Raw genomic sequence first — 26,953 nt, forward strand, 5'->3', positions numbered from 1 at the left:
TAAAGGCTCACCTCTTTGATGATATTTGAGGTGGCTTCTTCAAATCACTCTTCATAATCTTGGTCTAAGCCCTTCAGTTGTACTATCAACAACTTACGAGTTTCCCTATGGTTTTGAGAGCATAACTTTTATTTTGCTCCTACTCTTATCTCTCCCTGCCTCACAATCCTCTTAATGCCTTCACAGAGGCTTCAAGGATAGGAAGATTTGTCAGTTCATTTAACAGCCACCCATCTGAGCATATTGATGTATTTTCTTTCCACAGCAACTGAGGTCACCAAAGGATGTGGGTCACAGTTACCCACACATACAGAGCAATTAGGGATGCCTGAGCTCCTGAAAGCTTGGGGATTTTTTTCAAATAAAAAGACTGGCTTAAGCTGAGTTTCCCTATGACTGAGAGCAAGTGCAGCTCAGAGTAATTTAGTCTTGGAGGCCCCTTCTTGTGCATACAACAGCTAGCTCATTTTTTCTAACATAAAATTCCACAGATACCATGCCTTCCTCCAAAATGGGGCTTTGCTGAGAATTTTAAAACCGCAAGAACACAAAGAGGATCACTGGTATTACTGACCAGGAACTCTTCCTGGCACTGTACAACAATTCAAGTAAAAAACGTCTGAAATGGTGGGTCTGATCTACCTCAGATACCTCTTAAAAGTTGCTCAGATTATCATCCCTGAAAACCCTTTGGGTCTCTATTTTATTTGTACAACTAGCAGTCTGATGTCTGCTTTGCCTCTTCGTCAGCCGTACTCTCCTGAACAGACAGTTAATATTTCCTTTGTGCTTCTGGGCTGGACCCTGCCAGGCACAGACCTTCCCCAACTCCTTCAGCCCACAGCCAACACCAAAGGCATCAGCAAGTCACATTTGGAAATCTTAGTGTCTCACAAACTGAGCCAGCCGATTCAGGGTCTGGTTTTTCCTTTTTTTTTTGCTCATCTGTTTCAGGAGTTACAAATGCACAAAGCATTCAAACACCCACTGCCATCAATGCCCAGCTGCCAACACCACACAAACAGGGGGTCAGAGAGAGGAAGGTGCAGAGAAAGCTGCGTGCTGTGGTGGGATGCACTGCTCCCCTGGGGCCAGCTTCCCCGGTGGCAGTGATGGCACACAGTCGTGGCACTGGGCCACCTGGGAAGGCCACAGGCCCTCTCATGAGCTGTGAGCATGTAACACAGCCTGGGGAAAAAAAAACCCCATCCTATTACTAACAGTAGCTTTGAAGACAGACTGCAGTGGTCCTGCACAGGTGGCCATTAGTTTTAAAAGCAATCAAAGGTCCAGGAAAAATTCTGATGTGCATTTCAGGGAATTTCTGCTTTCAAAGCAAAAATCTCATGAATTTTGTTCTACATTTTTGACACATGGGTTACTCAGCAATTTCAAGCAAACACCTTGTGTTCAGAAACTCTTCTGCATGCACTTCTCCAGATGCCAAAACAAAGTGTATGACAGAATCAAACATTAGGAGGAAAAAGATGTTCATGATGGAAAGAAACTAAGATGGCTTTACTCTTTTAACATAACATCTCTGTTGTTTGAGCTTCACAGGTTTCTTCTGCTGTAAATAATATCCAAACACAGATGAAGTGCAAGTAATAATGTGAATAACATGAAGGAGAAGTCAATGATAGATCAGCAGCAATAGCAACTATAGTGTGAAAATTATTGTTAATCATTATCTGCTAGGAAAAATATTACAGAGAGGGAGATACAGACTCAGTACGCACTTGCTCAGCTAGACATTGTAATGAAGTTAGTATCTACCCAATGTCTTGAATGCAATGATTGAACAATATTGGATATCTAGTCAAATTATACAACAGAATAAAAAGAAACGTTTGTGCTTTGCAAAGGTCTGTTTCAAAGATGTAACAGGGACTAAAAGTTTTCCTTTACTTTTCAACAAGCAGATATTTCCCTAACAAAGTAAATCACAAAATGTGAATGTCACACATCATCAATTCTGCAGCTCCACAAATTGCTGTTTCACCGGAGAAGACCCTCATCATCCCAGCGCTTACACGAGCAAGCAAAAGTGCATACCCAAGTACACTGACATGCACACAGCCAAATGTGCATATAAAGATCAGAGGGAGCAGGGCGTCTGGACCTGTACTCTGATGATGAGTCAGTCCTTTGATTCATTATCAGAAAATAAGCTTGAAAGGGGGTTGGGGAACCTCAACAGTTGTTTCATAAAATGAACCGGGGGGGGGGAAAAAAAGTTTTCTTTGGCATTAGGGAGAGATTTCCTGTCCTGTTCCATGATCTCACTAGTAAATGCTGTAGGCACACCCCGCCCCCAAGCTCAGCGAGCCTGTCTTCAAACATCTTGGATTTGCTGCTTATTTTGTGAGAAGAACTATTTCTCTATAATTAATTAGAGCCTCCTGCCTCTTCCTTCTCCTCCTTGGATGGAACCTATTTATAGATCATGAGCTCACCGATTCCAACCGACATAGCAAATCTTTGAGTAAAAAAGGAGAGAAAGACAAAAACTTTTCTATTTACTGGATATTCCCAACATTCTTGATATTTCTTTCTCTTTCTCTCTCATAAATGTTTGTCTTAGTTGGCAAAAAGCTAGCATAGCAGATTTTTAAAGCAAACCGTCTCAGAAGCTGAAGAAGCAGCAGAAATTGTTTGCTTAGCCCACATAAATGATTAAGTCCAAAACCAAGTTTTGAAACTGGTCAACAAAACCGATTGCATTTTTGCCGCTCCCATCTTTTAACGGACCTGCAGAGCAGGTGGTAATGCTATAAGGAGAAAGGGGGATCTGATGCCACTCTGAAAAGTTTCACTTCCTTTGCTGTCACACTAATTATCATTTTTAATAAACCAATGAGACTTACATCAGCTTTCACCACACTACACAAGCTAGATCTTTCTTTTCCCTGATTCCTGAGAACTGCTGAAATTAATTTCTTCAAGATACAGAAAATAATCCAGGGAACTTCACCAAGATCCCCATAGAGCTGTTAGGTCAGCTGTCCCTCATTCATTGTGAGGTTGGCCAGGTTTCAGCTACACTGTTTGGTCAGGCCTGACTGAACGACCCTTTTCCATATGTGTTAATGTATGGCTACATATAGTCCGCCAGCAGAGCCGGAGCAGCTTAAAGGTTTCCCACACAACCCCCATCCACGACCTGGGTGTTACTAGTAACACAAGGAATGCCCTTTGAATTTGAGCACAGAAGGCTGTATGACTAAGTCATGTAAAGCTTCTTATTTAGGATAAACTGATAGTGTGCCCCAGGTACAGGATGGTAGCTTATTTTACGGTAGTGGATGACCAGTGCCCCCAGTGGAATAGTTCAGGCAAGTAATGGCTGGAGACATCAGACTTGCCCTGTGATGTCTTTATTATGTCTCATAAAAGTTTGGAATAGAGATGAGAGCCTTACTCTTGCTTTTATATCCTTTCCAGAGACAGTGATACAAAAGCAGTCACGGAGGAAAATAGTTCTCAGCAGAGCAAATATGTATTTTTTGGAATCTGGCTTGTAATGAGAGACAAGTTTGTACTCCAGGGGCCATCCCTCCCCCCTGCATCAGCAATTAGCATCTGAGAAGTGACATCATTACTGACATCATCAACTGGGGCTCAGGCCCCTGCAGCTACCTCCATGCCCCAGGGAACATGCGTTAGCTCAGGCTTGGCACTTGAGCCTTTTTCTCAGTGCCGGGGCTGTCGCTCCAGTTGGGATAACCTCAGGCTCCTCAAGGCCTCTAACTCCTGAACACAACCCAAACCAAACGTTTTCCCAGGGCCAGAAAGCTCAAGCTGCCTTTTCGCTCCCATCCCCACAAGCCTCTAACTCTTCCTAGATCCCAGTGGGGAGGAACCACCTGAGCTGAAAAGTTGCTCCTTGACCGCAGGCACTGGAAACTTTCCAAGGAAGCCTCCTGTTACACCACTGCCTGGATGTTTTGATATCTGAAGCTTTGGAGGAGCATGCAAGGGCTTGAGAGCTTTCTCCAACCACTTTCTGCCAATGCTGCTCCTTGATTTTAACACTCAGCTCTGGGTAGGGGCAGCTTTGGGATGGGATTTGTCTGCTTCGGTGGAGGAACAACCTGAGAAGATTTGTTGGGGGAAGATCAGTACCAGCACCAAAGTCAGTTCATTCATTTTCCACTAAAAAAAGGAAGAGCCTTCTTTTCATGGAAAGGATTCAGATTAAATACACTGTTCTTCATGGTATTTAAGCAAAAAACATCTTTATTGGGTTGTGGCAGGCAGCACTGCTTGCACTTTGATCCCTTCCTAGTTTTTCCCTCTTGCAAACTGACCTTTTGTTTTGTCCTTCCTTCCTTTAAAGAATGCTAAGAAATTACAAGGTACTTCTAGCAAGATGACTTCATTTAGGACTGTTTTGTGATCAGCTCTCTCTCTGAAGTGGCCTTTATTGTTCGCTGTGCCACTTCCTCTCTCTATAGAACCAAGAAAATCGAGGACAACAGGGCTGCCTGTTTGTAGAATAGGGCAGTTAATGTCACTTTGCAAGTGAAAAAACCCAAACTACTACTGAAAACACAAAGAAGTATCAAGCTTGGAATACAGGAGAGTTTTGAAAGTTCAACATACCTACTGAACAGTTTAAGATAAACTACCAAGAAAATACTACCTTTCTAAGCCTATACATATTCAAGTCTAATAAAAACAAACAAAACTAATTCCACTGACTAAGCTTTCATCGGTCCTTTGTAACCTTCACTATTAAGACACAAGTGCCTTTCACATAACAAGTACTTTCTATAGTGGAAAAATGTAATCATTGCTTGGAATAGAAAGAAAAATAATTCCTTGCTTGGAACACTCATGCTAAAACAATAAACAGGCCCTCTTGCTCTTCTTTGCATGCAGCATTTCAAAACTACGTATAATTACTGGGGAAAAAAAGACAGAAAGAAGCTAACACCAACCTTCATTTGAGGTCTGCTGCTCCTGCTATTTTGCAGCTGAGGCAGACAGACAAAAGTATACTGGTTTCAAACTGGGATTAACCCATTGGTGCCACTCATGACCATAACCTAATAACTTTTATTTTCTCCTCCCTAGGCAGTTCAGATGAGAAATGGGAGGAAGGCACATCACGATTATATTGGAGGTGGTAAGGTATCACACTATGCCGGGTACCTTCACAGATATTTGACTTTGCAGATATTTCCAAGAGATATGTTGCTCCATTTGCTATACTCCTTGTCCTATAAATACATATGGATAGATTAATGGTTCCTGCGAGGAAAGTGGAGGAGCAAAAGCACCAATGGGGGTAATAATAAAGCTAAGACTTCTTTTTCCTGTCGGATCAGAGTTGACACAACTGGAAACACCCATCTTTCAGCTTTCAGAAGTTCTGACAATTCCATCAATTCCACCATTAGTTTATTTTTGGTAAAACAATTAGACTGCTCTGCCTTGGAGAAGGATTAGGGACATACAGGATCCTTGAGTTGACTCAGCGTTGTCAGAAGTACTTACATTTTCCATCTATTCATATTGTACCTTTTTTTTAAAAAATTTAGCTGCTTTCTGCCTTATGCTCACACACGCATGCACACATATATTGCCCCATTAATTTGCAAGGCACAAAGCAAAATGAAAAGGTAACTGTGCACTTGCAGCCAAGCAAAAGAAACTATTTCCTAGAGCCAAAAATCAGTAACACACACACACACACACAATGCAAATGACCCGAAGACAGACACTTTACAGCAGGTATGTTGTACCCCAAAGGGTATTACCTTCAGTACATATTACAATTGCAGAGCCAAGCACATGCAGGTTACGCTTACATTTGCAGAGTCTTTTCAATAGATTTTTATACACACCATTTACTTTTGCACAAGTTTTCCAACTTGATAGTGGAAAGGATAGCAACCATCACTTCTAACACAAATTGTAAGCACATAGATCATTTAATATTCTTATTTTTCAGGACCAGAGTGATGGGTCGCAGAGCCAGTTAGCTAAGCCACTGCCCAAGGTGGGGGCGCACTGTCCCTTCCCCAGTGCCTCTGAGGGTCCAACAGAGCTGGGCGACTGACAGATCTGGCTGATCAGCACTGCCTCTGATACAGAGCCATCACTGAGCAGGAGAAAGACCACAGGAGGTTTTCAAAGACTGCTTACAGTTCAGCACACACATAGGCAAAGCATGATTATTATCTTCACAGCTGCACAGAGAGGCCAAGGGGAAGATGAATAACCTCTCCATCCCCGTAACCACAGTGATCAAATTGAGGGCCTGGGAAGGTGTATATGAGCAAGGCAACCATACAGAGCTATTTCCCCAAAAATATTCTCCCTACCTCCAAAAGTTTTTGACTCAAAGGTGTCCTGAGCCTGAGTTAACTTCTGTGTACTCACCCTCTGGGGATTCTTCTTCGATTAACCTGCTCACCTGCCCCAGCAGTCGTGCATTCTTTTACTACCCACTTGATCCAGTGGCAAGGAGTGCTGCAGCCTGATCAGATGTGGTGTGAAGGCACCTCTTTCTTTTGTTTGCCTCCTACCACAGAGAGCAGGACAACAGAAAAAATTCACCACCCTCCCCAGCCCCAAGCCCACTCTGCTGGTTTACCAGATGTCTTCCCCAACTGCTGTCTCAGGTATCCACCTTGAAAAACAAATATTTTGTTGCCATTACTTTAAATACTCTTTTTCATTTATTTCAAGAGATGCAAAGCTCTCCTCTCTGAAGGCACACAGTGTCATTTCCTGGCATGATGCAGGAAACAAAGGGATTGAGTAAACAGGAATAAAAATCACTGGGAAGTAAGATGGCCAGCTGAACTCCCACCATCTGCGAGGCAAATGGAAAATGGACTCAGTAATCTCCTCTCCGTTTGGAGCACTGGTCTGGATGCTCATCTCCATCAGGATACCAGTGCTGGCTGCAAGTGCCACAGCATCACGAACAGTCCCTGGGATACTAATGCAGCCAAATACAAAGCTGGAAACTTGGACTAAATCTAATCCAAACTCTATTTTCCCCATGTACTTCCACCTTATTTTAGAATTTGTACCTTTACTGGTCCGGTCCAATGCTTTAGCCAAGCACCCATAGCACCATGGATGGATGACCACTGGACCAAGAGCCAACTGTGACAGGAATTCAACACCGACCACCCTTTGCAAAAGAGACGCTTAAAACAGTTGAACGTGACATACTTTCATTTCTTCTCTGCATCACTTGATTACAAGTCTCATCTTAAAAAAGAAACCTACAAAAAGTAACCCTGTTCACAACTGCCTATCTCCCAAATCATGAACTGCCACAGTATTTTTCAAGTTAGACCAAACATTTCGTGAAAAGGGGAGACTTAGGTGCAGAACGGGGAAAATTCACGATCCACATGTACCAAAGCATTACAACATGATGCCTACTTAGTAAGGCACTACCCATTTGCCAACCAAGATAAAACCTTTGCTCATAAAAATGTGAACACGCACCTTTTGAAAACACTACATTAGCTAGTACATATACTAATCTACTACTAAGCCTAAGGCAACTTCCATGTATCCACCATGTCCTTCAGGCTCCACACACAAAACCAGAGTAAAGCTCTGAGGAAAATAAAGACTAAGGGAAAATCAGGTTTCTGACTCCACAGTGATATATATATATAAAAAGCAACAATAAAAATAATTACACAAAGTATCTCTGATGCATTCAGCTAAATTCAGCAGTAATTTAGATTGTGCTACTCCTAAAAAAAAAAAAACAAAAAAAAAAAAACCAAACTTTTCTGTATAAAACTGTAGAAATTTTAATTTTTGTTGGATTAAATGCCTGTTCAGACACAATGCAATTATCCAGAAAAGAAAAATAGGTCTTGATAGTGGGAAAAAAAGCATGTCTAGAATTGTACATGGGCATGTTCCTATATTCTTAATACCATTACATGTTATTCAAACAACATAAGCTGTTGCAGTGCATTGCATTTGATTACACCTTTATTTCAAAGAAATTGTGGATAAACACATATCTTTTTATCTTTATTATTCCCTCTATGTGTAGGAATATTAAGAGAAACTTAATAACAGCAGTGAATTCCCGTGCCTCTGAGTCCATTCTCTCCAATAATCCATGGAAAAAATCACAGACAGGGAAGCTTTTGGGAGGAGAAAGGGCTCTGAGCTAAGTTTCCCTTCATCTTACTTCACATGTAGATCTATGTACATATGTGCTCACGCACACATGTATCTCACACTACTAAATCATGGTGGCATGGCAACATGAACAAGGGGATTTGTTTTAATTATTACAGATAACACACGGGTTACACACATCATTATTCTATAATAATGAAAACATATGTTCAAAACATCTCTTAAAATTAGAAGCAGAAAAAAAATAAGCTGTGAAAATCAAATAAATGAACAAACATTCATTTCCTAGTGGTATTTCTGAAAGCATGGATAATACATGCCCACATATACTGTAAGACAACCTTCTGTGTGTAAGGCATCAATTATACTGAATATTGATATATTCAACTTCAACATAGCTATTCTCTCTTACCGTTATAACAAAAAACTTGAGTTCAGGAAATAAATTCAAATGTCATCAATGAAAAAGCAAGCGGAAAACCTCACAAATAATTAAAATTAAAACCAAACTGGATCAGGAAACACAATCAATAAAATCAAACCTTACTCACCCCTTCCCCCCTCCACCTTTTACCCTGATGGTAATTTTCAAGTGTAAAGAAAAATATCAGGAAAATAACTCTGATAATGAGTTTCGCACTGGGTATTTTCCTGAAATTAATAAAACTTAGCCCAACCTACAATCCCCAGCAACCAAAGCCCAAACTTAAAGCCCAGGAAATGCCTTTTGCAAACACACACAAGTTTGGGGGTTTTGGTTTTTGTCTTTCAGAAACTCAAATTCAAGGCGCATCAGGGCCTTTTTCACAGGAAAACCTGATGAGATGATAAACACTACATAGCCTAGAGACACTACTGAAATGCAAAGGTAAAATCCACTACATACTGCACTGGGATATTGAAACAGCTTTTTTTAATATATGTATTTTATTTTTTTAAAACAAAAGCTTAGCAGTTCACTCGTAAGGCTTTACTTTAAGAGGTGCCGCTCTACTTTACAGAGCAGCTTTTTAGCGCTCTCCTCCTTTTTCCCCTGCTAAGTGGAAATCGCCGCGTTACGATCCCACAGATGGTTACAGCCAAAAGCGAAGAGCAGGTTTTCTGGCCTCCTCCCAAAGGCAGGCTGCGAAATCACTGCCGGCCGGGAATGCGTCTGGCTCGGCATCCCCTGCAGCCTGCCCGGGCAGGAGGGCCACAGAGACAGTCCAGAGAGGGGTCCCCCACCCACCCCCAGAGCCTCCAACAGAGCCAGCTGAAATGGAAAAAAAGTACAAATTTAAGGCCTGAAGGCTGCCTTTGGAGGTGGGGGTTACCGTGCCTTCTGCTTAATCAGAAGGCAGACTGATGCCACCTGAATGCAGGGTTACAAGGCTGGCTGTCACAAGAATCAGAAAATCCCAGGCCCCCCAATGTCAAAGCCAAGGAAAGAAAAGCTCATAATTTCTTAAGCAGCGCTGGCTCCTCCTTGGATTTTCAGCTGAAAACTCTTCACACCCTTACTCATATTTTTGACTGTGCAGCTGTTTTTGTTTGTTTGTTTGTTTGGTTTTGGTTTTTTGTTTGTTTTTTAAGTCTTTCTGCTACAGAAAAAAACTGCTGTTGACTTCAGGGAGGCTAAAGCTGAAGTATGACTGCAGGATCATGCCTTGTGCTCAATGAGATTAATTAAAGAGTGTTTCATTTTTATTTATATATCTTATTAGCATCACAGGAGAAACCAGAACTAGGCAAAAGAGAGCAATTGCCACCACTTCCAGCCACAGAGCATCGCAACTATTAATATAGTGTCCCACAGGACTAAGCAACATAAATGCACATGTATATATGTATACATGTATATTATACATATAATGTAAATATATATATTTGGTTTTATATAGTGTAAACATATATATGTATATGTTTACAATTCTATAGGATTTTCCACTTGGGGTATCACTTATCTTCTGGCACCATCTTGAGCCGCCTGTCTTAAAAATTACTAAAAGAAATGCCTGCAAGAACAGAATTGACCTTTCATACCAGCAACTCGATAAACTTTAAGCTTCAAGTTACAACAAAAACAAACCCCAAACCCAACAGCTTCTTGCTGGAATGAAAGCCACCGAAAGCCACGCAAACCAACTCTCACTGAAGTGTTTTACAGAGAATGCCAAACTTTGGATGATTTTAAGCCTTATCCTTAGGAGCACAGGAGACAAATCCTGTCCCATAGATTTTTCACCTCAAATGTTGGTGAGTCTCTCTCTGCTGAGTTTAAGAGCAAAAGATGATAATGAAGAGAGACACTGGGATACAGGAAAGTCACTGGTGACCTTTCCTTCAGGGAGAGCACAGTCGGCAAATAGGCACATCCAAGATCAAGTGTATTAAGCTCTCTGCATACTGGGCTCTGCTCTCTATTAAGGGTTATTCCCCTTTCTCCCAGAAATACAGTTTATCAGTATAACTGTCTAAATGGTGGTGGCTGGATCTCAGCAACTGAGGCAGCAGAATCCCTTTTCCAAAGCCCCCTCCCACAGCCAGCACTGATGTGACTGTGGCAGTAGCTCCATGACCTCCGCTAGTGTCCAGCCATGAAGAAACCTCACTTTGGGTGATACACCAGCAGGTAGGTCAGGATTTACTGTAAACAGGCTTAGCATAGTTTGCCTTCTAGACCCTACAAAAATTCCATCCCACGTACCTGTATTCATCCACACAGCTGTTCTTCCTTTAGAAAACCATTCCTCTCACAGCCCCAAGGGAAGAACAGTGCTAGGGACTCAAACAAAACCTCAATAGTCTGAGCCACACAAAGCACCCCAGGCTGCTCCTCAAAACCACTATGTATATATACACAAGCAGTCAAACTAAGAGTCATGATGAGATACTTCCAGGACAAACACTTTCCACATCATGTAACCCAAAGCACAGCCCCACCTGATCAGCATAAACCTTCTCAATATATGTGGTCCCACATGTTATACCAGGACCATCAAGAACTTCAGAGTTGTTCAGTAATAGCTTACTATGAGTAATTGAAAGCTGTTTAAAAACAAACAACTTCCACTTTCCCAAATCCTCACAAAAATTTAGAGCATATTTTTTGTACTGCAAAATAAATTTTTACTCTGCCTAACCTCACCTGAAAGAAACAGGCATAACATTGAAAGGCCTGTCTTCTTGAATCTGAAGTTTCTGTTTTCTGTGGAAATGCTTGGGGTGATCCCTCACTGCAACTCATTGTTTCCTTGTAAGTAGCTTAAGATTGCAAAAACCTGTATTTTTAAAGGTAGTTGGAGTTAGCTGCATTCAGTTTTGCATGGTCAGAGTCATTTAGGCTTTTGGAACCTTATAAGCCATCAGCCTTCAATGAGATTTCTAAGTGCTGAGCTGCTCCTGAAAATGGGATTTAACTATCAAACTCACATAGGCTCTTCCAACACTGAGCAGAACATGGCTCCCGAATAATTTATTCCAATCGCGATTTTGCCAGAAAACTTAGGGAACTTTGTGTTCTATTAATCAAGTTAATTTCTTGGGAAAAATAGCAAAGATTTCTTTCAAATGTACATGATAAATCAGAGTATAGGAGCAATATTTACAAGACTCTGATCAGTACTAATTAAATGACTGAACCCAGTCTCTGAAGCGCATTCCCTGAATGTGGGAGTAATACATGAATCCCAGGTGGAAAGTCTGGATCAGAAGTCCAGCCTTCAATTCCTACCTGCTTAGAGCAGGGGGATATTAGGTGGGTTTAACAGCCTCTGAGCTGAAAAAAGGTGCTGCTCCTTACTTATCCCTAGAGAAGCATAAGAGTTGAGGTTTTCACAGAAAAAGAATATAAAAATAAACAATGTAGTTTGAACTGCATGTGTTCTTCCTTCTCAATTAAAAAACTTGACAATTTTTCTCCAGGGATGCAAAAAGTTTTGGTGCACTCTGGAGCAAACGTCAAGCATAAGATCTGCAAAACCAGAGAAGCAGCATGTGGCGTGGTTACTGCCACGCTTCTCATATTCCCAAGCTTGGCTATAAAAGCTCTCTTGGAAAAAGGGTTCAAATCCCCTCACCTAAGTGATATATGGCTCAGGCAATCTTCCAGAAACACTTGTGTCAGTGCGAGGGGTCACAGCTTCCACGCTACATGGCATCACTCCCCTCTGACCCTCTGGCAGAGTGGTTTACAGGAGCAAGTCCAACTCTCTCCACTAAAAAACCCAGCTGGATTAAATCAAACCACTAATTTAAAAGGTTTCTGGTAACCAGCTGGATGTGCATTGAGACTGATCACGTTAACTTGTCTGCCAGCAGATCCAAAGGGCCAGTAACTGCTGGAAAAGAGACATAATGAATACCCAGGACCCAAATTTTCTTCCAGTGGTACAGCAGGATCCAAAAGAGGGGCTTTGGCTCTCATGCCCTATGAGTATCCTGCCCCTGTCAGCCTTAGGACAGTTAGAAAGTATGAGTAGTATGGGAAACCGGCGTAAGAGGATTTCCAATTTGGAAAAAATTAAACTCTGCCTGCATCTGTGGCTCTTCCAGGCAATCCTAGTCAAGAGATGGCAGCAAGTGCTCTGGGAGCAAGGAAGAAAGATTTCAAATCCAAATTGCATGACCTTCCTGCTAATTCAAAAAGACCCAGTACTGCATTACTCATCAGAAAAACAAAACAAATAAAACACGAAACGAACACAACCTAGAGTTTGTAAGCAGCATGACTCGGGTTATCAGCAATATTCGTACTCAACACCAAAGTTTCAAGTACACACTCATGAAGGAATCATGGCAAACACTGCACCTAAGGAAACCATAACCTCACTGGTCGCCCTGTCCTGGCCCAGCCCTGCTGCCTTCACTCAGCTGTTGCTTGCAAAAGCTGCTGTGAGAAGCAGCAGGAACGTTACACACAGCTGGCTTTGGATGCTGGGAGCCTGTCTGAAATTCAACAACAACGCATGGCTGGAAATGCAGTCAGCAATGGGATTTCCTGACCTGCTCTCTCTGTAATCAACGCTGAAATGGGGTTAGCTGATAGATTCCCACCAGACCCTGCAGAGCAGTGAGAGATTAATACTATACATATTGGGTTATTGCTGTTGCTTTTATTATTATTATGTTATATATGCTATTTTTATATGGCTGCTATAAAATCACAAGCCATACCTGAACCGATTTAATGCAGACAGGGCCCTGCAGTACCCCATTAAGTGCCACTGCCAGCAAGCTTACAGCTCTTTCTCTTCAATCGCACTGCAAATAGCACTCTGCGCTGAACAACAGCTTATGAATGGTTAGCAGAGTGCCTATTGCTGACAAGCATTTTCACCAAAGCATCACAAGCCAGGAGGCACTTCCAATAGATACAAAATGGTATAGAAATTAGTAGTAATATATTTTTATTATTTTTCCAGACTCCTTAGCACACAAGCAGCACTCTGCATTCTTTGATAGGAAAGTGGTAGCACTTCCGTGAAGTGCATTTTTCAGACTCTGAAACAGGATGCTTTCCTGAACCTGAATTAATATTATGAGACTGTAAACTTTAAGATTAAGAAGAAAATAAATATTATCTACTCTACACAGAAAAAGAGATGAAGATTTATTTGTTAACACAGTAAAGGAAAAAAAAAATCCAAGTGACCATATGAAGTGTCTTTCTCCCTCTCTCTTTTTCCTTTTTTATTTTCTGTTTTAAAGAGAACATAATTACATCTCTCTGCATTTCAAAAGGAATATTTTTCTTGGTGGACACATTATGTTTTACTGCATTGCAGTGAATTTCAATCTGCCCTTTCAAAGGGGAGCCGTGACACAGGAGTTAAAAGTGCTACAGAGAGCGCAGGCAGCAATGAGAAGTCAGCCCCCTGAGGTGTATGCCACATACTGTGCCTCTCAAGAGAAGGACTGTCTGTCACGAACTATGGAAAGAAAGTGTTGGGCTTTGTCCATGGAGCTGGGAAGAACTGGCTGCAGTGCAACAGGAAAATCAGACAGTGGAATACGTGTAGTCCCTTAAATATCAGTCGGCAAACGCTTTTTCACCTCACATAGAAGTGGTAAAGCCCTGCCAATTAGTCTCTTTATTGACATCTCATGAAATCCCAGTCCCTGGAAAAGAAAAGGGTAGCTCCACTAACACACTTCAGGGAACACAACCACCATCATCCTTGAGCTGGGCCATTCATTTATTTTCAAACATAAGATGAGGCATTTTGTCTCAATAACACTGTTGGAAAACCAAAACAACCCAAACATTTCACTTTTGCACTGTCAGGTCTCATTGTAATCAATCCATAGAAAGAAAGAAAACCACTTTCTACCTGCTAGGAATGTCCCCACTGGGGACACAGGAAAAAAAAACAGGGGATTCACAGCATCTTGAAAGGGCTCCCGACACAAGTTATGAAAGCCCACCACATGGTCACCATTTGCAGTCACCTTGCAGAAAAAGGATCCAGCAACTACATGGAATAGATCATTCTCTTCCACTTTAGAGTTATTCATTAAAAGGCAGTTGCTGCTGAAAGTTTCCCACAAGAAGAAGCTCTTTTGATTCAGAAATTGCTCCGCTAAAGGAAATCTTAAGAGTCATCATTTTTACTCTGGCTTTACATTCTGGATTTTTGCCTAGGCAATGCTCAACCAGAAACAAAATCTATTTAAAGTATATTCACAATATGTATTATGCATAGGTGTCAAGGGATGGGAGTAGGTTGTGAAACATGGAATTCATGGTATTTTACCAAAAAAATTAAAAAAATAAAAAAGAGAAATCATTGTTAAAAGAGCTTAGGGAAAACAGAACATAGTAACTGAGGCTATGTGGTCATAATTCAGTTTCCCAGCTGGACAAACAGTGAGGCCAACAGTACATTAGTTTCTCCTGAAGCAAAAGCTGACTCAGAGGAAGTAAAATAGCCCAACGCAACCCTGCGACTCAATTTTTCAAAACTGTAACTAAAACAATTATCAGAAAGAAAACCCAAACTTTCTCAAATCAATCACAAGAAGAATAACAGCAGACTATACCCTGATCCTGCTTGCAAGACCTGAGGAAGAAGGAAGCCTACATGCTTCCTTTATGTTTGCTGTACTTTATTTTTTTTAAAGAAATGCTAGTTTCTATTAGCAGAAGACACACTGAGCAGTGAGATAACCCTAAAACAATGTCATCTGCTTCCAGAAACTACTCTTTCTAGGCAGCATTCAGCACAGATGTTTCAAGTCTGTTATAGACTCAGGCTCAAGGTATAACTACCAAGGGAAACAGCACATCATCTTCAGCTTGTTCCCTTGCAGTGTTGGCCAAGAAGAACAACAAAGGCAACTGGTGTTCCAGTTAATCTGTGTGAGTGAAATATTGAACATGTAAGTATAGAAGAAAAAAGAAAACCACAACAACCTTTTAAAAGAATATACATCAAGCTTTGTTTCTTTTCCAGTGCAAAGGAATGGAAATCCTCCCACTGACTTCAGCAAGAGCTGGGCCAGGCCCTGAAAGTCTTCACATAAACTTACACCAATACACAACTTCTCCTCAGTGGAAGGCATTTCTATTTTATCCCGTTTTTTCCCATCCTGATAAACTGCACACTTGCAGCACATAATGTCTGAAAACGATGCTTATAATACAAAGACAACTTCCTGAGGCTTGCGACTTTATTAAAAATAATAGTCAAAACTGAACACCAAGAATATTACTATGTATAAGAAGTTTTGGTTTATTATGTAATGAGTTAATTTAAGAGCTTTATAATAACCACAATCTATCATAAAACATGACAAATAATGGCAAAATGTCATTGGTTCAATGGACTGAGTTAATCACTACTTTTAAAAATATTGCTCTTACAGCTTACAAAGCAAAGCTCTAGCAGAGAGACAAACAACTGTGAAAAGCACGAACACACAGAATGTTGTTATTATTGTACACCTCCCATTTTACATAATTATTTTCACATTACCCACACTCAGACACGTTTCTTGGATATCAGTTTGTAAAAAGCTTGATTCAGTGTTTGTATTTCAACAACTTTATCTCTAGATGAACTCATGCTAATGAAAACATCTGAGTATTTAAATGTAAGTAGACTAAAGCTCAAAATATTCACCTGACTCCATGTGGGTGAAATCAAAAACACTTTTGAGCTCTTGGGTCTAGCGATATGCCCTGGCCACAACCCAAACTTTCACCAGGACATAAGCAAAGAACAGCCTTGTATCTCAGTTTCAACAAGGAGAAAAACCTAGGAGCCCAGGTCAGGAGATAACTAGGACTGCTGAGTGCAGGGTGGCACCACTCAAACTAGAGGTACCCTTTGTATTTCAGCATCATTTGGTACCATACTGGTTTCCAAACCAGTCTCTCTCTAAGTCTTGTTACCTTAATACCTCAACCAAACTCTGTTTTTCACTAGTGGACCCCAAACAACAGTGCTGTGTCTTCTACAGAAACACAAGGTGTGTAACTTACACTGATCTAACCCACAAAAGAAAAAAACTCAGTAAAGAGCCTGGAAGAAATTCAAGCCCAGCATAACCAGAAATAACTTCTAAATGTCTCACTGGTGTGGACCAGGCCCCCCTCTGTCCCTACATCTTGCAACTGAATTGGTTTAAAGTTAAAAGACTTGCTCACAGTGAGATTGGCTTTTCTTACCTTTTGCCACATTTTGATGAAGAAGAGCTCTCCAGAAAAATTGAAGAAAACATTGGTGTCATAGGCATCATCCCCAACATTAGAGATGGAAATGTTAAGTGAGATGTTCCTCACCGCTCCCAGGGCCAGGTAGGCAGTTCTGTCGTCAACACTGCAAGCAGAAACAATTACATTGGTTTAACTCTGGGCAACCTTTACGCTGCGGTCATTCTTTATTCCTGCTATGGAAGTGTCACAACTCAACTGCTTAAAAGCTCAGTAGTTGGTAATTCAGGAACAGGTATAAGTGGAAAAATATATGAAAATTATAATCGCTGAATGTGACAGACATTTCCTTGGATGTTTATACCAGACCTAACATGATAGAGTCATCTTCTATAAGTGGAATGCCAAGGGAATGGCTGAATTAAAATAAAAATCTACATCATGACTTAATACACTATTGTAGTAATGCATCACAGATTACAAACACAGACATGCACACACAGAGTGAAATATAAACACTCATATACACACATTCATTATTTGATATTTGGTATACAATTAATCATACTAGTCTGTCCAGAAGATATGCTAACAAATAAGAATAAAGGCTAAAGGAAAATATAATATCAATGCACAGATTTGCAGGTCTGGGAACTAAAAGTACAGTAAAAGGTGGTCTGAAATATACTAGTTGTAAAAATAATCAAAAATAATTAAAAAATAGAATCGAACTGGCTACAGTTATTATGACTGGAATCTAAAACCATTCATACATTCCAGAGAAACAGTGACAGTGTCACATGGAAAACACTGAGTAGCTGGTCAGAAAAGGGCAGAGACCTCCAGCCACACAGCAGAGAGATGCTCCAAATGATTTCCTCTGAGGCACAGCCAGTCTGACAACCAGAAGGAACTTCTGAGGAAACATGCCCTCACGCCACCCAGCCTGCCAGACACTGCTGCATGACACACATGCATGTAGCAGCACGCAACAGCACAGAGAATTCTGTAGTGGACAAAACTGCCTTTCATTCACCCACGTTCCATGAAGGGAATGGCTGTGCTGCAGATGCAGCAGCTCTCTGAAAATGCAGGGTTGCAGGATGAAACCCACGTTTAAAAAGGCAGCCTGTCCCTCTACTGCAGCCAGGTTTCCTCTTCCAGCTTTGCAAGCTTACAAACCCTTCAGCATCTTCTGCAGTCCACAGCCATACCAGACGTCCAGAGGTAGAGCTCACTGGGCTCCATCTTCCTGCGTTTGCCATGGAATTTCTAGACGTGGGTTTCTGGTGAGGGAGAAGTTCAGGACAAGATGGTCTAGGCTCAGGCTTTAAAGCGACTGTAACTTTCCCTTGTAACAAAGATGATATTTATAGCATATTTGTGTCCTGTAGTTAGTTAATTTATGATGACCTTCATTTATTTAGCCCAAAATTATGGCTTACAGTTCAATGACACCTTCTTGTGAGGCAGATATAAGTCTCGAGGAAATATGCCTGCTTTTTCACAATTACAATGAACTGCAGACAGCAACCAATTCTACCAATAATTGGATATTTTTCTTTCTAAACATTATGGTTAATTCTCATAATCAACTATCAGTGCAAATAAACACTTGCAAAAACGTACACAGCCCAGGATCAACTGCAAAACTAGTTTGAAAGGCCCAAATAATTTGAATTGTTGCTCCTTATATACCAAATTAATGGCACAACTATTCAAGAGTACTTGAAAGCATTTAAACTTTTGGCTCCAACTTCAACATTTGCTCTTGAAAAGCAGACAAATGATGAAGATACTAAACGATCTGCTGGGATTTTCTAATAATCAAAAGTACAGATTTAGAAGCAAAGACATTAAACAGCCGTTTACTACTGTGAATTACTGCTCATGAACTTTATAATCACACTTCTTGCAATCACTTCAAAACTTAATCAGCATCTATCAAATCCATTAACAAAATCCTTCAGTAATGAAAGGAACGTTACAAGATATTTATCTTATGCAGGGTTGATACTAAATGTAATGCACGTTACACAATCCTCTCTGAATTGGTAGTAGAAGCACTTTAATATAAAGTCAAGACAACCAAGAATACTCTCCTTCCTGCTGAATAATAAAAAGCTCTCAGAATGAAAACGATAAACCTAAAACCTAACCTCACAAAAAATGTCAAAATAAACACCATTAGGTTGTGTTATTCCTTTCTAATGCTATCACTCCTCTGCCAAAAGGGCATTATACCAAACTGATGTTTGTAACATTTTCCTCAGCAGAGAAACAAAACCAGCTTTCTAAGAGCACACTGTAGTTGCTACTACACAAAATTCTCACACTAATAAACTCTGAAAAACCTCATTGATTTTTGGCTGACAGGGGAGTTCAGGTCTTCCTCTGAAAGGTTATGCGAGATTGTGCTGTAAATCCCATTTTAAGAGAGCAGCTTTCTGAGTCATTAAATCTGTGTGCATCTGGAATGAATCAGGTTCACTTGCAGTGAGGATTAGGAATCTCCTGGCTCACAGGGGAGCTCCCAGGCCCTGTGTTTGCTGCTCAAGAGGGTCACATCATGGGGCACAGGCAGCCTGTGGCGGTGCTGGGCCAGCTCTGCTGCCTACTTGGTGCCATTCCCCCGCAGCGCCTGGCCCACAGCAAGCAGCCCCGCTGCCACGTCAAAATATCTCAACTAAAGTGTTGTCACCTGCCAGGAACATGAAAACAGACTAAAGCCACCTCTTCATCTGGACAAGGTTTGTCAAACAGTTTAAAAAATGAAATCAAGCAATGGCTTTCAGTTTATGTTTTGTTGGATAAGAATGATAAAGCTGCCAACATTCTCACCACAGCCCTTGTAACCTTGCTCACACCAAGGAATAGAGGCTAAAAATAAAAGCAAACACAAAAAAAGGGGGAAAAAAATTAACAGGAAAAAGTACCAAGATATGTTCACATAAATGGACAGAACACCATCTCATTGCATCAAGTACTACACACAAGCAATGAACTGAGTAAAAGGTCTGGGTAGACTGTAGACATATATACACATTATATATAGGCAATCACATTTCCACACACATATGTGCAGGCACATGAAGGATGTCAAGCTACCAATGTGTGCACGGAAAGACATTTGACATTCATAAGAACTAAATACCTGCAGCTTTCACTCACATGACTCAGACTTGCAGATAACAAGCAATTCTGAAAATCAGGCTCCAGATCTATGCTACACAGTTGACTTCTAGAAACTCTGTCACAGGTCTGAATTTACTGGCCCTGGTCTTGCACATCAAATATAAACAGAAATATTTAACATTTTTCTCTTAAGTGATTAATCAAAGGAAACTGAATTTTAAAGTTCTACAATATGACAAGTATCTTTTCAGTATGCTTTAACATTCTTTGTTAATGCTGGTGTCACATCATTGCACTATGGTCAGCAAGGAAAGAAAGACCAGCTGGGAAAGGCAGATTGAAGAGACCTGCAATTTTCATTTCCCCATCCCCCCATGATGCTGGTGTTGTTAACACTGGTCAGGGGAGACACAATCTGCATTCCAAAAGGTACTCAGGGACATATTTCTTTATTTCCTGCACTAGAGAGTATTCTTTAAAAAATTGAAAGAGCATTTAATGTTTCCCCTCAGCCTGCACAGATCATACATAGGGCAAGGAATGTGATGGCGTCGCACTTACCCTGTTAGTCCAGGTCACTGATTTTCCCTTCTCTATTAAGAGGTTTTTACTCCTTACAGCAAATCAGCACCTCCATGGATAAATCACTGCTATTGCTCAATGAACAGTGGAAGCTATAGCTGGGGTCAGTTACACTGCACGTGGATATACATGCTTCAGACTAAAGTCTAATCTATCCTTCATGTCTTTCAGATGACATTAAATAGGAGTCCCACCCTTTTCTTTTAAATCAGTAAAAGATGTGAGTCAGCAACATCAGTCCTGTGACAGATCCAAACAGATTTCTACCTTGACCAAGCAGCATTGCAGTTGGTCTTCACAGTTACTTGAAAATTAATTTTGTCACCACAACCTCTTTACATCAACCCTCAAAACACCTCTCTTCTTGGGCTTTTATCACCAGCTCCAGGGTCAGCTGAACTTTGGTAGGAGTTTCGCAAAAGGGCTGATAAAAAGCTGAAACACTCAGCTGATCTTCTGGGATCATTTATGTCTCAGCGCAAAACTGAGAGGTAGCAGCCCCATAAACAAATCCAAATGAACTAAAAATTTTAAACAATCCCACAGGGGGCAAAGCTATTGGATTGCACACCACATGGTTACACTGTCTTGCCATTGCATGTGTGTTCAAGGTCATTCATCTCTGCAAAGTTCACAGTTAGTCTAAGGACTTAACCAAACGCTCAAGATACAATGGCTTATTCTGCATTAGCTGACCTGCTGCCTTCCCCTCTCACACTGAAGCCTACACTAGCAAAGGCACTAAGAGATCCCATGCAGGTGATGACCACAGCCTAAGATGCACTATGCCAGCTATGGTAAACTAGCTCTGAGCCCATCAGATCATTTCGTTAATGATCTTTCCTATTTCTGTTTCTCAAGTGGAAAGTTTCCATTATGCTCTATGTAGCATGTAAGCAACATGAGGTGATGGGAAGAACATAATAGATGATTTTAGGAGTGGTCAAGCTAGGTTCTGTGGCAGTAGAGCACAGTTTGGGAGTAACATCATACCAATATTGCTCCCTATGAAGACTGAGTTAAGAATGTGTCGATATTTCCCCATGGCAAGGAACCCAATATCCCATGCGAAACACATGCTTGCTCCAGTGAATCCAGGGCCAAGGATGTGAAACTGCTCACGCTCGTACCCTTCGGGAGCAGAGCTGCCGTCTCTAGCACTTTAGTTGCCATATATATCACAATTCAGGAGTATGGCAAAGACTGTTACTCTTCCATCTTTCCTACACTTTCATTTTAAAAATGAATGCATCTGACAAAAACCACTCTAGGAAATCCTTTTTGCTCTTTATTATGGTATTGAAATAACAGTGTGATTTCTAGTTACAGCTAGTTACCATACATTCAAAGCTTCTCTGGAAATTGTCCTCACTGCTCCAAATGTAGTTCTTCCCCCATAACTACACAACAGAATTAACCCCCAGCCACCTATGTCTTCAAACTTTTAAGTAAAAAGGACAAGGCAGGGCACAACATCCATATAAAAACACCCCTTTATCTTATCAGCTTACAGAAATCTGGAGCCTTTTATTACTATCAGTAATTTCAATTGTACCCAGATGTTGACGACCCTTTACAAACAGAACTGAAGAATCAATGTGGAAAGAGCGCCTCTGTTTTCACACAGTGTTTACTCCAGGGAGCAGCTTTTGGTTTGAATGGACTTACTCTGGTTTATGAAACTGTCACATGAAAGCAAGATGAGGCACAACATCTACTGAAGCTCTAATCTAATCTTTCATCCTTGCAGACACACATACAAAACAACATCTTTTATAACCACAAGCAGCATCCTTGAAATCAATAGCATTGTGCCCCTGGGACAAGTTATCCCTGCACATGTGTTTAAGACAGCATCCTATGGTTGGAACACAAAGAAAAACTAGTTACTGGCGGCAGAAAGAAATGCAAAAGATAAATGGTAGGCACACACGTGAAAGTTGCATGCACGAGCCCTGTTTGTTAAAATACTTGAAGAGCAATGTTGAAATAGGTGATGGTTGATCATAGCTCTGGTCCTGAAATTTGTGGAAGAATCAGTAGCACTTTCTAACACACTATTTATAGGAATTAGATTAACAAAGTCATTACACAAGCCACATATTTACCATAGAAACCATGCCTTTAGAAACAGATCTCCTCTTATTAGCCAGCTTCAATTGCTTGTTCCATTCCTGCAACGTGGACGTGCAATATGTACTTTAAAAAGCATACTCAGCTGAGCATTGATGTGTGAGAAAAAGACCAGTACCCTATCCAGCAGTCACTTTCAGCAGTCAATAAAAAGCATTTGATCAGAGATGAAACGTTAGAAACAGTACAGGTTTGTTACTTTAGGAAATTTGTTTTTGCAGTAGCAGGTGTTACACATCAGGAGTAAGTTATGTCTAAATGTCAAACATGATAAGCAACATGTACACATATCAGCACACTTCCTCTATAGCTCATGCAGAAACGGCAAGATGATTTACCCAGTGACCTGTGAAGAACCTCAGCCTTACCAGACTTTGTAACTGCAGGACATACTAAAGGAAAAGTTCATGTAGCTTCATCAAGAAAGAATACATGCATATGCATGTACACATACATACACACACACATATGCATCAGCCAAGATGTATTCTGCAAATAGAAAACAATGGTGTATCTGCTTTTCATTGTGGTCTGTGCAATATCGAGAACTTCCACCTCTGGAGGCAGCTAATATATGACAGTACTGCCTGAGGTTAAGCTTTTGTTTTGTTAGCTTTACACTTTGGTTGCTAAAGAAATAAACAATATGGTGGCTCGATCTTAGGTCCATAAAATACTGATGTTGGGATGTTCACAAGGAGGGCCTGGTTATACATTAGTTCAGCAAAGAATTCAAATTATATGAAAAAACATGTCTTTAGGGTCTAGTTTAAAACAAACAAACAAACACACACACACACACACACAAAATTTCAAAACTAACAAACAAAAACCCCCACCAAAACATACACACACCAGCAAAATATGAGTCCAATAGATATAGCCTAGTGATTCTTACAAAACAAAACCAGTATTTAAGAAATGACAAGACTAGCTTATACAGTATCCCTGACTGATCATCAGTGGCCCGTTATTAGAAGATAGAGATTGGGAATCTCTATTCCTGTATGAGATGTGGATCACTGACGTTTGTTACCACTCATCACTTGATGGCTCTATTACCATCTGTATGGGCTCACTCACCATATGTTCAAAAGGAGCAGGACCGCCCCCTGCTATCAAACTGGACTTATTTATTTTGGGAGAGATTTATGAAGCTCTGAGTGCAACTAACCAGATGGAACCAAGAAACCATTCTTTTAGCCGCATTCACCCTCAACAAGGGAAAACATTCATTCTTTTCTGAGATGATGCTCCCATTGCAACTTGTACTACCTCCTGATTAATTGCTTGCTCTGCTGGGAAGCCCTTTCAGGAAACTGCAAATCTGATCCTGGATGAGCTACCACAAAGTTTCCCATGTGCCTCACAAATGCAGTATTTCAATACACTAGCAACTGTCTGTAGGAAAAAAAAAAAAGACAAATAAAAGTAAATACAAATTAGAAATTTGAATTCTGCTTCCTGGATTCACTGAGAAGACTAAATTGAATTACAAATGTACTAATATATATTAAATGATATAGGCTTTTTTTTTCATTGCACCCTTTACAGTGCAGCAAATTACTTCGAAATAACATTACGCTATAATTTATGAAATCACTTAAATCACAGTGTGAAACTTAGCATGACTTTTTGAGAAAACAGAAAGCAATCTACTCATATCGATTTTTCCACTGTTTTGTCGCTCTTTCCTCCCTGGAAACAACTCTTTTGGTATTTTAGCAGACTGTGAGTTAGGACAGTACTAGGGTATGACCAAGTAACCTGCAGGCAGCACAAGACTGCAGCTGGATCAGTCAGGGCTCCAAATTTGTGTCCCGGGAACTGGGACTATCCATGTTGATACACAGACTTTTATACACAAAAGGTCTCAACTGAAAGCTCAAGATCACTTTCCTAGCACTAGATATGCTAAGCCATAGCATTTGCTCATTTTTCTTTGGTTGTTTGCTGTGAAGCAGAAAATGAGCTCCATCTGAGCAGTTCAGCTATTTAGGGTAGCCTGTCTAGGGTAAACAGCATGTTGAAAATATTTTGGAAAGAAGTGTTTGTTCAATGAAAGATAAAATAAGTGAAAACAAATTCTTCATCTGCAATGAATGAAGCGGAAAGGGAAAATAGATATTATCAGAGCATGTAATTAAGCTCCAAATGAAAGGATATTGTTTTTCCTCATCAGAACTGTTTTGTTAAGATGCACTTCAAGGGCATAAAACCGCAACAGGCGTGCCATGAAACGTGAGGCCTCTTCGGAAACAAATCCCTGTTGTGTGATCAAAGGAAGATAAGTGCTGAGGCGTGAGCCTGGTCAAATTTATGAAACAGCTTTGCTTCCCACATTAAACCACAGGCTTGTAGCTTCTCCATGAGTCTGCAAAAGCCTATGATCAGTGAAAACTTCTATTATTTTTTTTAATATAAAACACAACTGTATTAATGAGATACACTCAAAAAATTTTGAATTTTCTGATCATAACTTTATGTTATTGCTCCTTCCTTCAGAAGACACTGCCTTTCTTCACTGTTACTGCATTAACCTTTGTTCTGTGCTGTTACATCTTGTGCTGGTGAAAAGCAAATTGGACAAAGCTGTCATAACACATGTTTTTATCTACTATTTCTGGATTCCTTCAGCTCAGGTTCTGTAATAATTTTACAAGTCAATATGAAACTACTGAGGTTCATTTTTCAAATCCAGGTGCCTAATGTCTGATGATGTGCCCAATGAACCAGAGGGAGTTCCTCCACTGATTTTAATATGTCTACGAGCATATTCTTTGTTGCATTGATACTCACCACTTACAAAATAATCAGGTTTGCAGTTGCATAGCTAGTCACCTATGTGAAATTATTCTTTCTTCATTAATACAAACAATATGCTTATAAACTTCAGAGGTGCAGGCTTAAGGGCTGGGGGACGATGGGGTGGTAATGTGCAATCTCCATTTCCCTTTCAGTGAGGTCTGGGTTAGGTACTTTGAGATTACATCTTAAAAGATCACATAAAATCATTCACTTGCCTATCAAATTAGAGGCTTAGATTTCCATTTACCTGAATATCAAGAGAGCCATGCATAAGACAAAAGAGACCACAGAAACAAAGGGAGTATTGGCAGAAAACATGTTAATCTCTTAGTAAGTCACAGAAGGAATTTATTTGGAAAAAAAACCCAAAACACAAGACCTTCTGTGGGGATGATCAGAAGGTATCCAGAAAATACTTTTTCTTCATAAATTACCATTTCATTAAAATGGAAACATTTTAAACTCAATGAAATTTTTGACAGACCAGGGTTTTGCCCATTCTCTGGTTAATTCCAGAGGGACTGACAACAGCAGAAATGGTCCAAGTCACAAACTTGACCTTTCAACTGGAAAAAGGCATTTCTCAAAAAGACCATTTCACAAAAGAACTGTTGAGAGCATTGACTCCAACTGAAAAAAAAAATTCACTATTTGGAAAAAGCTTAAAATTCTCTGCAAAAATCCACCTATCACCGCATTGGCTTTCTATGAATTCCGCTTCCAATTTCTCATTTCTGAAATAAACCATTTGCAGCAGTATATATGGGAACCTCAGCCAGTCTGTAGGGGAAGAACATAAATTTGAGTCTGATCAGTTGTGGCCATTAAGGATGCTCTAAACCAACATAGAAAAGCAAGGTGCTTATTCCAAACAGCCAAACATACAGGCAGAAGCACTCCAATGGGTGAGTAATTCTGTTTCTAATGACAGATGAAGGGTAACTTCATGTCACAAAAGTATATGGAAGACAGACTTCCTCCTGGAACCTTCTGAGGAAAAGTAATATTTATTACAGCATTTTCTGTTGCTAGAATATTTATTACAGCAGTATTTATTACAACATTTTCTGTCCAAGGGTGCTCATAGTCTTGTGGTTACAACCTGATTCACATACCATGCGTATGGCTCACGCTGGAACACAGCAGCTACATGACATACTGCAACATCATCTTTCTTCTTGAACTGTTTGTTTTCAGTGAAGCTGCTCTATTCATTGCAACACACAGGCTGTCAGTATATTTACACAGCCATACAGGATTTCCTCCCTAGCTGCATCTTGCAGGGAAGCTACCACCCATTCTGCTCTGGTGTTTTTAGCAGGTTTGTTTACTGTAGCTGGAAGAAAGTCTGTTGTTTCAAACACCCTCGCTGTTACTTAAATGTCTTCTCCGTTGTTTTCACTTGGCTCTCGCTACGGCCTAAACAGGGCCTGAGATCTACCATTGCTTTTGCAGAATGCCAATCAGATGGACAGGCATCAGATCAGGTCCTGAATCTGCCTTCTTATGTCATACAAGATGCTC

The 26,953-nt window shown here is 40.5% G+C and overlaps 1 protein-coding gene across 2 annotated transcripts in view; it reads right to left on the minus strand.

The window, feature by feature from the left end:
* Window positions 1-26,953, minus strand: part of ITGA9 (integrin subunit alpha 9) — a 223,676-nt gene that overhangs the window by 63,794 nt on the left and 132,929 nt on the right. For both annotated transcript variants that reach the window (XM_071804740.1, XM_065830650.2), the window contains exon 18: window positions 16,787-16,937. In XM_071804740.1, coding sequence (XP_071660841.1) covers window positions 16,787-16,937 — 151 coding nt within the window. The remainder of the gene's footprint in view (window positions 1-16,786; window positions 16,938-26,953) is intronic.

The sequence above is a fragment of the Patagioenas fasciata genome, chromosome 2 (genome assembly GCF_037038585.1).
Source record: "Patagioenas fasciata isolate bPatFas1 chromosome 2, bPatFas1.hap1, whole genome shotgun sequence".
NCBI classification, from domain to species: domain Eukaryota; kingdom Metazoa; phylum Chordata; class Aves; order Columbiformes; family Columbidae; genus Patagioenas; species Patagioenas fasciata.